The 14,983-nt window shown below is 57.6% G+C and overlaps 1 protein-coding gene across 2 annotated transcripts; it reads right to left on the minus strand.

Annotated features, from left to right (window-relative positions):
* Nucleotides 1–1,578: 1,578 nt before the first annotated feature.
* Nucleotides 1,579–12,618, minus strand: MYBPH (myosin binding protein H). 2 transcript variants are annotated; one of them, XM_010404644.3, is made up of 11 exons: nucleotides 12,087–12,618; nucleotides 11,725–11,859; nucleotides 9,759–9,926; nucleotides 7,192–7,280; nucleotides 6,044–6,239; nucleotides 5,572–5,711; nucleotides 5,269–5,428; nucleotides 4,374–4,510; nucleotides 3,779–3,965; nucleotides 2,097–2,138; nucleotides 1,579–1,773 (listed from the first exon to the last, which is right to left on the minus strand). In XM_010404644.3, exons 1-10 carry the CDS (start codon nucleotides 12,406–12,408, stop codon nucleotides 2,128–2,130), a joined length of 1,545 nt encoding a protein of 514 aa, XP_010402946.2. In that variant the 5' UTR covers nucleotides 12,409–12,618; the 3' UTR covers nucleotides 1,579–1,773; nucleotides 2,097–2,127. The 2 variants fall into 2 exon arrangements, with proteins under 2 accessions (XP_010402946.2, XP_039421298.1); XM_039565364.1 differs by having other exon boundaries at nucleotides 1,579–1,799.
* Nucleotides 12,619–14,983: the final 2,365 nt, after the last annotated feature.

Raw genomic sequence — 14,983 nt, forward strand, 5'->3', positions numbered from 1 at the left:
CTGAGGATGCTGCAACCCCAGGTGAGTACAGAGAGGATGCCCCAGGCCAAGGCCGTGGTCCCTTGGCCCAGCAGCACCTTGCCCTCAGGTTAGTGCTGCTCTTTGCCCGGCTCTGACTCCCACTTGCATCTTATTTCTGCTGCTTTCCTGGAACTGGCGCTTTGGTCTGATCCTTGCTAAGGTGCCCAGGAACCTGGTGACTGGGATGCTCATAAATTAAAAGCATGGGGAATGGTTGCTCCATTAAAAATAACATTCCGTGGATTTTTCCACTCTGTGCTCTCCAGACCTTTCCCGGGGAGTCCTCACTAAAAGTGGATGTTGTCGCCCACCTCAATCCCCTGTGGGGTTACAACAGTCTGTGCCCTGCAGGACTGAGATAAGGGCCTGGAAAGGGCACAGTGTGCAGCATGACAGACTCCTGGAGATCAGCTCACAGCCTGCTTCCAGACGCTGGCCCTGAAAGAATCCCACTGGCCAAAGCCACGTGCCCAGGTGCCAGGAACACCAAGGGGGGCAGGACACCCACAGCAGTGTCCAGGGCCAGGTGTGAGCATGCCAGGGAAAACAAGCTCACCACGTGCCAGCTGGGACTGCAACCTCCAGCCTGTGGCAACACCACCACCCCCAACCACCTCAAGAATCCATCCCGACCAGCAGTGGGATAAAATTAATACGACAATGCCCTCTGATGGTGGAAACAACCCTGGGGGGGACGGTGCTGTGCCAGTGCTGAGCCCCTGGGCTTCAGCTTGGGCTGAAGGTGCCTGGGGACAGATGGGGACAAAGCAGAGGGGCTGCAGGAGAGATGGTGCAGAGGGGTCTGCTTAATCACCGCCACTGCCCGGCTTTGCTCTCCGTGGCACCAAGGGTGGGATGGGCTCCAATCTGCAGATGCCAGGCTGGATTTGCATCTACACTGGCAGTGCCAGGGCCAGCCAGGACATGGGCAGGATGTGGGTCTGGCCCCATGACGGAGCTGGCACGCAGCTGGGAGAGCTCCTGCCCTCGTGCCTGCAGACCGAGGGGGAGGCGGTGCTGGTGGAGAGGTCACCCTGTGCCGCCGAGCCCGGGTGTCCATGAGCTCCATGTCCCTCTGGGCTCTGGTAACACCCAGTGTCTGCTCAAGGGATGACTCATCCTGCACATGAGCCACCAGCTCACAGGGACAAATCCCCTCCTCTCGACAGCGCATCAGCATGTCCTGCAGCCACCGTGGGGAGGTGACAGCTCCTGGCTGGATCACTGCCTCACCGGTGTGGATAAAAAACTGTGCTTCAGTAAAGAAGCATTAAGATGCCACAGCACTGATGTGGCATTTCTTTTCCCCCAGCCAGAATAATGCCCCTGCTCCAGAAGGAAATCTTTCCGCATTCTCCTTCTCCTTGTTGGGCTCCTTCTGGTTCAGTAATGTGTGCTTCATAAAGCTGGTCCTTCCTTTCCAAGCTCAAGACCCATCTCCTCCACCCTCAGTTGGGTGGGATCCTACATGACCCCACAGCAGCCCTGGCAGCTCTCCACCTCCCCCCACCCAAGCCAACCCCACAAAAAGCAGGACAGAGGGGTTTGGTGGCTTTTATTAGGACCGAAGCCCCTCAGGTGGGTTTGTTTTATTGTCACAGCTAATGACAGGTTCAGAGAGGGCCATGCCATGGCAGGCTGAGGTGCAGCCCCCAAAGCACTGCCAGGGAGGGGCAGCCCAGCAGGCAGCAGAGACCATGGCCAGGGGCATCAGCACCTGCCCCACCACTGCCCAGCAGCTGCAGGATCCACCTGGGAAAAGGAATGAGATCCGAGTCCTGCGAGGGCACCAAGAGAGCCCTGGTCAGGGATGAGGGGGAAACATGTCCCTGCCACGGCTCTAACGCAGGACAAACCCAGCCACATCTACAGCCCTCCCTCCACCTCACCAGGGGACAGGTTTCCCTCAGGTTCACCATCCCACCCCACCCATGCATCTCCAGCCATGGGACAAGGAAGACCCGAGCTGGGACTCCATCAGCAGGTGACAAAGGCTAATCCAGGACACTCAGCCCACTCCAGCCCCCTGAAGTGATCCACCCTCCCTCCATCCTGGTGCCTCAGCCCAGACCTACCTTGCTCTTTGTCTTGTCCTCCGATCTGTCCTCACTTGGGCACTGCAGGAGAGCACAGAAGACAAAAGCCCCCTGAACTCCCCTTGTCTTACGCCCCTTTTGACTCCCAAAAGTGCCTGTGTGCTCACCCCAACATGCACCTGCACGCCCCATCCCTGCACACACCTGCTCCAAGCAATCCCACACACCACCATCACTGCCTGCTCCAGCCAGGTCTGGGAGACTCCCAGGTGCTCTGTGTCCCCAGCACAATGCCCAGCTCATCCTCCTTGGCCAACCGGGCTGAGCCCCCAGCGTGGGCAGCAGGGAAGGGGAATTCTGCCCCTCTGCCCTGCTCAGGTAAGACCCCCCCTGCAGAGCTGCCTCCAGCCCTGGGTTCCAGCACAGGAAGGACCTGGAGCTGCTGCAGCGAGTCCAGAGGAGGCCACGGAGCTGCTCCAAGGGCTGGAACCCCTCTGCTCTGGAACCAGGCTGGGAGAGCTGGGGGTGTTCACCTGGAGAAGAGGAGGCTCCATGGAGAGCTCAGAGCCCCTTCCAGGGCCTAAAGGGTCTCCAAGAGAGCTGGAGAGGGACTTGGGACAAGGGATGGGGTGACAGGACAAGGGGGAATGGCTTCGCACTGCCAGGGAGCAGGGATAGATGGGATATTGGGAAGGAGGGTGGGGAGGCCCTGGCACAGGGTGCCCAGAGCAGCTGTGGCTGCCCCTGAATCCCTGGCAGTGCCCAAGGCCAGGCTGGATGGGGCTTGGAGCACCCTGGGCTAGTGGAAGGTGTCCCTGCCCATGGCAGGGGGTAGGAATGGGATGAGCTTTGAGGTCCCTTCCCACCCAGACCATTCCATTGTTCTGTGACTCTACCGAGCCCCTGCACGGCTGCACTGGGGATGGGCCTGTGGGGCTGCAGGAGCTGGGCTGGCTGGGTCAGCGCTCCTGGAGGGTCCAGCAGCAGCTCCCACAGAGCTGAGCACTCACCCCATGCCACATACCCTGTGCCACATACCCTGTGCCACACCAACAGCCCTGGAGCTTCCACAGGGACTGAGGTGCTGGGACTGCCAGATTGGAACCCTGCCTGCATGGGAAGTGGGGCAGAGGGTGTCTGGGGGCAAGAGTGTGCTCAGAAGCCACGGGAGGGGAAATAGAAGTGTTTAAGGACACGTGGCCGGCACAGGAACACGCAGAGGGTGTGCGGGCAGTGATCCTCCCATGGGCTGAGGAGGGGCCGTGCGGAGCAAGGCGGGGCAGGTCTGTGCAAGGGCTGCTCCAGATGCTCTGCTGAGGCAGGGAAATGTGAGCTGGGAAGTGCAGGCAGGATCCCGAGACATAAATCAGAGCAGCCCAGGTGCAGGGGAGGAGATTGACACACACCCCCCACGCCTGGGACAGGAGCGGGGGCAGCCAGCGCTGGGCCAGGCCTCCAGCAGCTCCTCTGGCTCTGCCATTTCTGGTTTCCTCTCCCTTTTTTTCCCCATGAATAAGGAAAGGTGATTTCAAGATGCTTCAAGACCATAAACCCAAGAAGCCCAAAGCTGCAGCTCCACAGGGCTGCCCAGTGTCCTCAGACTCCCTCACAACCAAGATCAACACAAAACAGGGACAAAACAGAGCACCGGGAAAGTGGGACAAGGAAAAGACAGGGCAAGGCAAGGGCTCCTGCTCCTCCTTCCCCTCAGCCAATCTCACCTTTCACATCCAGTTTGCAGTCTACTGAGGCCTCCCCCAGGGGGTTCACAGCCTTGCAGGTGTAGACACCCCCATCGAAAGGGCCAGGTTTGCGGATTTCCAGCGAGCACACGCCCTGATCAATCAGCGCTATGTATTTGGGGTCTTCCCGGATCTCCATCTGATTTTTCAACCAGATGATTTTGGGCTGAAAGTTTAAAGCAGGGAGAGAAATGAGAAGTCTAACTGGCCCCAAAATGCAGCCACCTCTCTCTGTCTTTGCCTTGCCCTGCCTGAAGCTTGTGGCCATGGTGGGATTCACAGCCAGAAGTATTCTGAAGATCCAAATCTCCCACTTGTGAGCCCTAACCACTGCTCCACCCTTCCTCCCCCAGCACAGAGGAAACAAGACATGGCTTGATTTAAGACCAGTCTCCCATCTCCATGCAGAAACAGCCTGAATGTGCCCCAGTTTGACTCAGGGGGCAGCTCTTAACCTCAATCCAACCCTAATCCAACAGCACCGACCATCTCCCAGACACCTCCAGCTTCCTTGCAAAAAACCCCACTGATGTCCCCGGGCCAGGGTGGTGCTGCCCATGGAGGAAGCACTGACCTGGGGGAAGCCCCGGACGGAGCAGAAGAGGTGAGTGCTGTAGCCCCGCGTAGTCGTTCGGTCTGTCAGGGGCTGCGTGAACTTTGGAGGCTCCATCATGTCCCGCTGGGGGATCTTCTCTGGCTGGTAAGTGGTTTCTGAGGAAATAATGAATTCTAGCTGAGGCAGAGCTCAGGCTCCTGGGCTGACCAACACAGGGATTCAGCACAAAGTACCCAAAACCACTTCTGTTCCCTCACGTAAGAGGCCAGATGTCACCTGGCCTGACCCAAGGACGTGGCCCTGAGCTCAGACAGCCCTGTTTCCTCATGCACTCATGCCATGGTAGTGCCCTGGTCCTGCAAGGAGCAGGGGGGATGCCAATCCCCAAACCCACTGTGACACATCCTGTGTGCAGCAGGTCAGACCCAGGCCAGGCACACTCTGGATCTCCCAGTCCATCCTCAAATCTCAGTGCACAGAAATAAGAGCTGGAGGGAATATCTGCATGTGGCAGAGACCTCAGGTCACTGTGTGCTACCAGGGGGAAGGATGGAATTAGATGCAAGGAGAGCAGGGCTGGCTGGAGATTTGGCCCTGAGCTGCAGGGCCAAAGCCAGGGCTGTTCTGACCCTTCCCAGCTCCTGCTTCCATCTCGTCCCAGGGATGTCCATGCCTTGGTTCCTCCCAGGGGGCTGAGCACGGCACAAGCTTTCCCCAAAGGAGAAATGAGGTGCAGAAGGGGGGTAGGGGACCTCTGGACCTTGGGGGTGCTCAGCCTCACCCCTGCTGGTCTTGTCCTGGGGACTGGCCCAGCAGCATCAGCACAACTCCGAGGAAGCCCCACTGGCCCACTGGTCAGGACCCCTCTTGGCCACCACCCTCCCCAGCCCCTCAGCCAGGGACGTGTCCCCACTTGTCTTCTCGATGCAGGCCACCCCAGAGGCGACGGCAGCGCTGTCGCTGAGCCCGCAGATGTTCTCGGAGAACACTCGGAAGGAGTAGGTGTTGCCGATGATGAGGTCGGAGATGGTGCAGCTGGTGCGGGTGCAGCGCTCCAGCACCGTGAACCATTTCTGGGAGGGAAAAAGGAGGAAAAAAGAGAGTAGTGAGAAAACACAGGCTGTGACAAGGATGGAGAAGGTGTGGGGGGAGGCAGGGAGTGCAGCTGCCCCTCTCCCATCAGGGCATCCCCAGCAGCAGGAGTACCCAGGCTCACCCCACTCTTCTTGTCTGACTTCTGCACCCTGTAGCCCTTGATCTCAGAATTCCCGTTGTCCACAGGGGGAGTCCACTCCAGGGCCACATTAAAGCCCCACACATCCACCAGCTTCAGGTTCCGGGGAGGGCCGGGTGGCTCTGCAAACACAAACACCCTCAGGGTGACATCCCGGTTTGCTCCACCCACATTCTGTACCTTGACCATCCCTTCACCTCGTTTTTCATCTCTTCTCACCCTGGTGCAGCACACAAGGGATGAGAAGCTGCGCGGGGCAAGGGCTGGCAGAAACTGCATCCCCAACCAGAGGGGTTCACCTGCATGATCCTGTTGAGGATCCCACTGGAACAGAGACTCCAGGGTCCCTTGCCTTGTTGCTGTCCCATCACATCCCGCCCAGAACAAGACCTACCCAGCTAAGGAGGAGAAATGAGCCCCAGAGTGACCCTGCAGGGTCCCATCCTCAGCTCACCAACCACCTGGATGTCCAGGGTAGCCTTGTCCTCGGCTCCGTTGATCTGCACGGTGAGCTCGTACTTGCCCGAGTCCCCGCGCTGGGCCTGGCGGATGTAGAAGATGGTGTCCCGAGCCGTGTTGCGGATGGTGATGCGGTTGGTGTCCAGAGGCTGCCCTTCCTTGGTCCAGCTCACCTCGGGCTGAGGCTTTCCCTGGAGCAAGAGGCAGGTCAGGAGGCACTCGGGCACATGGTCCCAGCAGGTCCTGCTGGGAAGGATGGGTGGCAGAGCCACCCTGCTCTGGGCAGCAGCAGCCCAGGTGCCACTTCTCCCATCCAGCAGTCCCCGGGAAAGAAGCTGCAGCTGATTCCTGTCAGACTCACTGATGGGAAGCCCTCAGGCTCCAGGGGTGAGGCTGGAACATGCTGGCTCCCCAGGGTCCTCACGGAGCAAGCCCAGCTTTACTTGCCAGGGCAGAGCTGTGCTCTCATGGCCCAGGTGCTGAGCCCAAGATCCAGCTTAGCAGCAGGGCTTGAACTCAGCACACAGGGAAAGTTCATGCCTGGAGCACAGCCAGCACAGAGTCCCAACTGTCTGTGAGACATGGCATGGACAAGTCCCGCAGCTCAGGGGCCTCTCATGCCCCCTGCTTGGCCAACACATTTCAGAGCCAGCTGCCACAGTGGAGATGCTCTGGTGATGTCCCAGACAGGATGAGAGAGATCAGCTGAGGAGATGACCTCCAGCCTAACCCACCAGTGTCAGCACTTCTCCCCCATCACAGCCCTGAGGCTGCCCTGCTCCAAAGGCAGCTGGTCCCCTCAAGGAACCCCAGTGCTGTGCTGTGGGGTCCCAAGTGATGCGGCCAGATCCTGGCCAGGAGCATGAGCTGAACTGGACTTACTGGCTGAGACAGCAGCAACAGCCAGCCCATGCCCTGATGTGTTTGGGGTTGTCCCATTGCAGCATCATCAATAAAGATGTAGCAGGGGAAAAATGGGGTCTGGGCAGGAAAAGGAGAGACATTCCCACCCCATCACCTACCCTTGGCCCGCAAGACACAGGGACCAGGCCAAGTCAGAGCACAGTTGGACCCATGAGCTAACCTGCAGGAGCAACCTGGAGGGAAATGCCCAAGGGATTAAAGCCCAAATCACCCACCTACCTGGAAGGGGATCATGATGTTCACAGCATCCCCCACGTGCCTGATGTAAGTCTCCCGCAGGTGCCGAGGCATGCGGATCCTCGGGAGCTCTGGGGACCAGGAATTCCCATTGTGAGACAAGGAACTCCCATTCCCCAGCTGGCTGACCCCCCTCGATACACACCCCTGCTTGGCCACCAAGAAAACCCACCCAAACACAGTCACCTTCTCCCTCTCATCTCCTGGACGGTGCTGCTCCCCTGCAGGGCTGTGCTAGCCTATCCCATCGCCTGTACCCCACAGTGATGCCCATGCCCGAGATCCCAGGTCACCAACCCGAAGGCAGCATTCTCATGGATCATTCACCCCCCGGAGCCCATAGAGACAACATGGGCTTAACCAGAAGAGCCACAGCACAACCTGTATGGTAACAAGGCAGGGAACAGCATCTCCCAGCTGGGAAATATCTCTCCCCCCAGCTTTCCAGAGGCCCAGCTTCCAGCAAGGACAAGGCTGGACCTCCACCTTCCCTGTGCACTCCAGCCCACTGAGACACGAAGGAGGTGCCTGGTCACACCACAGCTGTGGAAACCCCAGGCTCATAACAAAGGCAAACGTCCCCAAGGGAGCATAACAAAGCCAAGCAAAAGCCCTGCTGGAGAGTGCTCATGGAGCGTGTCCCCTTCCCCGGGCGAATGGAAGCCGTGTAGCTCTGCTGGCTCAGTGCCAGCCAGGGATCCCTCTGGAGCCCCTCATAAAGGAGCTGGGAGTCTGTGCCCAGGTTAAATGTGCACGAGCTTAACCCTGGGGAGGGGCCCGGCCAGAATAAACCGGGCCTGAGCCAAACAGCTGTGAGGGCTGGGGAGCACAGGGCCAGGCCCCTCTGACAGCTGAGACGGTCCCTGCTCTGCTCGTGCTGTGATTTCTGCAGGGATCCATCCCCCAGTGCTGCCACTTGGGCTCATCTGTCTCAGCAGGGCCGGGAAACCTGACCGCAGGGGAGGAATGGTAACTCAGGGGTGTTCTCCCCAGCTCCTCAGAGCTGAGGTCGGTGGCCCAGGTGACACGGTGCCATGGTGGGAAGGCTCTTTCCTGCCCTTGCTCCCTGCAAAGTGTGACTCCCATACTGATCCTTCATCTGGTTTCTCCTTGTCCCTCTCCACCTCCCAAGCCCACTCATCCCACCTGTTGTTAAGCTCTGTGCTGTCCAACTGCTGCTATTTAAAATCCCCTGGGGTGCTATAAATGAACTGGTGAGATGTACAAAATGCAGGCCTGGAGAAAATGTGAAGGCCCGGAGGCAACAGATGGGGAGGGGAGGGAAAGGGGAAGGGGAAGGGCAAGGGGAAGGGCAAGGGGATGGGAAGGGGAAGGGCAAGGGGAGGGCATGGGGAAGGGGAAGGGGAAGGGCAAGGGGATGGGAAGGGGAAGGGCAAGGGGAAGGGCAAGGGGATGGGAAGGGGAAGGGCAAGGGGAGGGGCAAGGGCAAGGGGAGGGGCAAGGGCAAGGGGAGGGCATGGGAAGGGGAAGGGGAAGGGGAAGGGGAAGGGGAAGGGGAAGGGGAAGGGAAGGGAAGGGGAAGGGGAAGGAGAAGGGGAAGGGGAGGGAGGGGAAGGAGAAGGGGATGGAGGGGAAGGAGAAGGGGAAGGAAGGAAAACCCAGTAGATCAAGTTGTGTGTGGGTCTCTCAGCTCTTTGGGTTTTACACCTGTACATGTGGCTGGGACAAAGCTCAGGCAGCAGGGATGGGGTGTGGGAAGCACGAGCTGTGCATTTGTCATCTCATGTCAGTCCCTCACACCCCAGTTTTCCCAGTTCTATGAGGTTTGGTGGGATGGTTTTGAGGTCAGAGGTGAACAGGCCCAGCCACTCCCCCTAAGCCACATCCACCTCCTCCGAGCACACTGAGAAGACCCTGCAAGACCCTTTCCACAGGCTGATATTCTCCAAGCCTTTTCCTATGAAAAGCTGGTGGTTCATGGAATAACTTTTGTTAGTATTACTATTTTTAAGCAGCTGAAAAATCTGATGTGTTGAATAACAGGAAAACTTGAGCATTAATAATTCCTTCTAAAGGCAAAATGAGTCTGTATTTGCTGTTTGCTGAGTGCAAGCTGGCCCTGCCCTCCTGCATCAGCCTCGGCAAATTGGCAGCACCCCGGGAGGAATGTGAGTCCTGCTAAGCATGGGAGCAACTCATTCATTAGCGAGTTCAGCATGATTAAAGTTCCCATGCTCCAGACAACCAGCTCTTGACTTCCCTGAGCTAAATAAACAAAGCTGTCCAATGTGTGCCGTGGCATATTTGGGATGTGACACGGCCAAGGGGAGGAGACAAGCTCAGGGGGAGGCAGATTCTGGATTCCTGCCATGAAACGGGAAAATGTGGCTCTGCCCTTTGGGTCCTTCACCCCCAAAGCTTCACCATCAGCAAGATTGGTGAGGTCAGGAAGCTTGTCCCGAGGGAATTTGACCCAGTCATTGAGAATAACATCTGTCAAAGGCTGGACTGGACTGTGAGAGGCTGCTCAGGCTGCAGGGATGGCCGGGGATTCCGGCCAGGAATTCTCCTTCAGGGGCAGTACTCACGGAGGATCTCCCTGATGAGCACTGGCTGCTCCAGAGCGGCCGGGACGCTGGCTCCGCTGGCACTGACAGCCACCACCCTCACATGGATCTTGTCCCCAGAGCTGAGGTTTGGGATTGTGTAGCGGGTGGAAAGAAAAGGCTCCTGGTTCACAGCTTTCCAGTCTGAACCTGCAACAGACGCAGCACAGCATTTTGGATGTGCCATGGACAGACTGACACACCCCGAGCAGCAGGATCACGGCCCAGGGGGGGAGACCCAGAGGCAAAGAACCTCTTCCTCAGAAAGGTGGAATGATTTTTGGGGCATCAACAGAAAAAGGGACCTTGGAGGGGAGGTTGGCCCCCCTGCCAAGGAGCGTGGGGTATGAAGTGCTGGCAGAAGCTCAGCATTTGCTCGTGAGGACATTTGCAAGCAAGAAAAGGCATGGGGCCAGCGAACACATCCCTGCTGACCAGGTGCATTTCTGAAAGGAAAGATCCTTGGAGCTCCCTGCCAGCCCCTCTGCTCCTCTCACTGCCCCAGGACAACACCGGGACTCACCATGGCCCCCACAAACTCCTCCACACTGGGCAAGGTCTGCTCAGGACCTGCCCCCAGCTGGATGGACCTCTCCAAATGTTCTTCCTGCTTGGAAGGGTTGTCTCAAACTCAACCCAGAGCCCAGCCCTCCCCCAGCCCCAGCTAACATGGCCTTGCCGTGTGCCAAACCTCTCAAGGTGTTTCTCACTCAGAAAATAAACTGCCCTGGTCCCCCAAGGACTGGGTGTCCCGTGTGGGCAGTGAGAGTGACCCACATGTGCCAGGGTGTGCCAAGCCCCCATGTGCACCTTCAGAACAAGATTTTCCTGTCAATGCCATTGGAGCAGCCAAATCCCACCAGATCCTCTTTCCCTTCACCACTGGCATTGCTCAAATCAGCCCTCACTCAAATCTCACCATATTTTAGCCAACCAGAGTCTTGTACCAGCCCAAATACAGCAGTCCCATGGCCCCATGATGATGACTGAGGGACTGGAGTTCTCCCATACTCCAGCAGACCCAAAACAAGCCAGGAGAGCATCCAGACTGAGCCCTTTGGGTGGCTGTCAGACAGATCCCTCCAGGAATGGATGCATCCTTCCTTGTCCCATGCAAGGCCCTCCTCACGCATCCCACCCACTTGTGGTAACCTCTCCCCCCCAGCCCAGCGATGGAAGCCTCCCACAGCCAGGAATGTGTCCATCCTGTGTGCCACAAGCTAAACAGCTGAGGGTCAAGTTCCCTGAGGCCACCTGCGTCTCCCAAACCACTCCAGCCCAGCCTCCTCTTGCGGATCCCCCCAGCCACACAGACCCTTCACTCTCACCCCAAAGCCCAGCAGGGCTTCAAGAGAGTGCCCAAAACATGAATCTTATCCACCCACTCCATTCCACCACCCAACAATGCAACTGGAGAGCCATGGACAATTGCTGGACAATTGCTGCCACCTCCCAGCCCACCTCCATCCACCACAGCCACCCTCTTTCCAAACACCATCAAGTTGGCTGACACACGCCCAGGACCCTTTCCTTCCTCATCCTCCGTATCCGCATTCCTTCTATGCTTCATTTTGGGCAAACATGGGAGAATTGAGTTTTTCCTCCTGTTTTCTTGGATTACCATCCCAGTCCCAGGTCTCTGCAGATCTGGAGTTCATCAGAGACCATGCCCAGAAGGTGTGTTGGTCTCTGCTCCACACTCGAGCTGGACACAGCAGTGACACTAAGCCTGCTCCAAGCCCCTGCTAAAGACATCACTGCTGTCTGAAGCCAATGGGATGCCCTGTTTCTCCATGGATAAGAAATAACCATTCTAAATGGATCCATTTGGGCAAAGAAAGGGAATTGTTGCTGGAGGAAATGCTCTGCTGCGTTCCACCCAGCTCCATCCCACCCCACAACCGCACACATCTCTCCATGCTTGACAGACAGGAAAGACCAAACCTACTTCCATCTTTGCAGATCTCTACCACATATCCATCCAGGCCTGCCCGGCCCGTCTGCTCTGGGGCTTTCCAGGTCAGCGTGAATGAGTTTTCACTCACTTCTTCCACGGCCAAAGACAAGGGGCAGCTGGGCGGCTCTGTAACAAACCCGCAGTGGTGAGGGCAGGGCTCAAGTACCAGGGCTCTTGGAGGGCAATTGCTCAACCTCCAGGTCTGTCTTCAGTCCACCCATCCTCCTAATCCCCAGCCCTATCCCACTGCAAAAATATCCTTGATGACTTCATCCCTCTGCCCCTTCTCCCCTGCACATGCCCCCTCCAAGCCTTGCTTATCTCCCCTCCCCACTCCAGAGCTCCCCACTCACCTTCCTTTGGTTTCTCTGGTTTAGGCTCGGGGGCTGGGGCTGGGGGCTCAGCTGGGGGAGCTGGGAAACCTTCTGCAGGTGCTGGAGTCGCTTCTGCTCCAGCTTCTGTGGGGAGGGGAGTGGCTTCGTCTGTGGGGGCTGGGGGCTGCTCAGGGGCTGGGGGCTCTTCAGCAGCTGGGGCTGCTTCTTCCTTTGGGGCTGCTGCTTCCTTCGGGGCTGCTGCTTCCTTCGGGGCTGCTTCTCCCTTCGGGGCTGGCGCTGCCTTTTTCTTGGCCGCTGCCGGAGCCGGTTTTTTGGCTGGAGGTGCAGTTTTGCCGGTCATCGCTGCAAAGCCTGCGGGCTGGGGAAGGGGATGTTCTGAGGTCTCTGCTCCGGGGTCTCTGCTCTGTTTTGGGGTTCCTGCTCCAGACAAAAGATCTCTCCTCTGGATCTGGGGTCTGGACTCCGAGGTTGGGGTCCCTGCTCAGGACCAGGTGTCTCCACCCTGGACCGATGGTCTCTGCTCCGGGACGGCTGTGCTGGGAGGGGGGAACCAGGTCACTGAGCCAGAACAGGAGCTGGGTGACTTTTATAGGCTTTGGCTGGCACTTGTCACCTCCCTGCAAACCAATCTGCCTGTGCAGGCGGGACTGCCAGGAATAGCCACCCGGGACCTGCATATTCAGCAGCCCCCGCTGCCCCCTCCTATGGGATGGCAGCACATGGGCCCGGCCCCCCAGCGGCCCCCCTGGCCTCACCCAGGACTGGGCAGGCCAGGGCCAGGTCACCTTTCTTTGGGGACATGGCTCCTGTCCCCAGCACCCCTCTGGCTAAGGGCTTCCCCACCCCCACTGCCACCTCCTCAGCCACCCGCTGCCTCCCAGCCCCAACAGACTCTGCCTGGACCCCTCATCCCCCTTGCCTTCCTTAGCCCCTGCATTGACACCAGACCCCCTCGCCCCAGCCCTCCCTGTTACTCCTGCATGGACCCCCCAACCCACCCACTCCCCCCCATGTCCTCCCACAGTCCCTGTGACCCCAGACCCCTCTGCTCCCTCTGTCCTTCCCCAGCTCATCCTCAATCCCACAATTGCTGAGATTGGACAACAACCTCTGGGCTCATCTGGACCGACCCAGCTGCCCATAGCCCTGAGCCACATTTCTGGAGAAGACAAATCACTCACCAGCCCCATGCCGTGTTCTCCAGCCTCTGCTCTGCCCAATCAACCATCCTTGTCCATAGAGACTGGTCACCCCAGAACTCATGACCAGCCACCCTACTGCAACCCCCAAACTCAGATTCACCCCAAATCCCCCCAGTAACCCAGGAAAGCCCCATTAATCCTATGGGTCATAAACCACTCACCCCCTGCTTGCTCCTGTTCCCTTACTTGCCCTCATGCTGTGCATGAGACACCACTAAAAGTGTCTCTGTATCCTTAACCTTCCTGCAATTTGGGTTGAGAGAGAGTTTTCTCCATTCCCTAGCTAATTCCCAGTCTCCAGGGGTGCTGCTATGGAGCAGCCAAGCAAGCCTGGCTCTCCTGGCTGCTGGTCCACAGGCTCACAGTTCTGTGGTCCCCAGGAAACCCCTCCAGACGTGGATATCAGGGTCAAGAGGCGTCTCTGAGACAGCCAGAGCATGAGGCACATTCTCTGCCGGGGCCAGATGATCCCAGCTTTGCTAACAGGGGGCTGGTTTTCCAGGCGGGGGGAGCTGTGGTCACCCAGGAATGGGAGGGAGACAAAAAAGAGCAAAGCCCCATCGGCCAGGCTGGTCCTTAAAGGGATGGTGACATCCCAAAAAAGAGCCTGAGGGGTGCACCCCAGCTGGAGCAGCACAACCCTCCCGCTCCAGGAGGGATATTTGTTCTCTCCTGGTTATTTGGCAGCAGGACAAAGCCAGGGTACCCCGAGATGATGTTGGTGCCTCAGGGAGGGTCTGTTTGCCCCAAACTATGTGATAACCTGGATGTTCCTTGATTATTTCCCCAGTGAGGACAAATATGACTAATAAAAGTTCCACCTTCCCCAAAATGCCCTTGGAATGCCTGAGGGATGAGGTCCTTGAGGCAGGAGAGGGTGATGTGGGGCACACAGGCATTTCTGCTGCCTGCACGGACGGGTACTGGCAGTTCCTTTCCTGCCCAGAGCATCTTGGAGTGGCTCAGACTTGTCATGAACCAGAAAATTCCCTGCCGGTGCTCTGGTCAGAGAGAGGACAAGTGCTGCTGCCCAGCACGGCGAGGAAGGGCTGCAGAGGATCATCTGTCCGTCCTGCTCCAGCTCTCTTTGGCTCCCGGGGGCAGAACTGGAGAAGCTCTGGTTTCTCCATCCCTTGGCCCACTGGGATTTCATCCTGCCTCAAATGACCTTGGCCCCTCCTTGACTCATCCACTTGACCCCTCCACATGGCCTGTGCCTTGATGACTCTTTCCATCAGCTCACAGGTGGCCAGTTCCAGACTCCCACAAACATCTGCTCAGGCATCTTCCCTGTGTCTTTCTCAATCACGTCGTCTAATCTGAACCAAAAACCACTTCATTGCAAAAAAGTGGGCTTGTTTTGATTACATGTTAAGAGAAGCAATCTAAAGAGCTCAGAAAGAAAAATAAATCAATACCAAAACTCCAGTTCATAGGGAAATGAGCCCTCAGATTTCTCTCTGATTTCAATTTGGGGGAGTGCAGCTGAAAATTAAACACTTTCCGCAGGAAAATAAAGAACATCAATGCAATAATTTCACCTGAAGTTCTCAATTTGAAAGAAACTTGGGTCTGTCAACCTGCTCCGTGACGTTTGGATGCTTTTGCTCTGTTGAGTCAGGGGGTGACTAATAGTTTATGAGCAAATGAATCAACATGGTTTATCACCCACTCTTATCTGGGCCACGTTACTAGAGCTTATTGGCATCTTGT

This window comes from Corvus cornix, chromosome 26 (genome assembly GCF_000738735.6).
Source record: "Corvus cornix cornix isolate S_Up_H32 chromosome 26, ASM73873v5, whole genome shotgun sequence".
Lineage (NCBI taxonomy): Eukaryota > Metazoa > Chordata > Aves > Passeriformes > Corvidae > Corvus > Corvus cornix.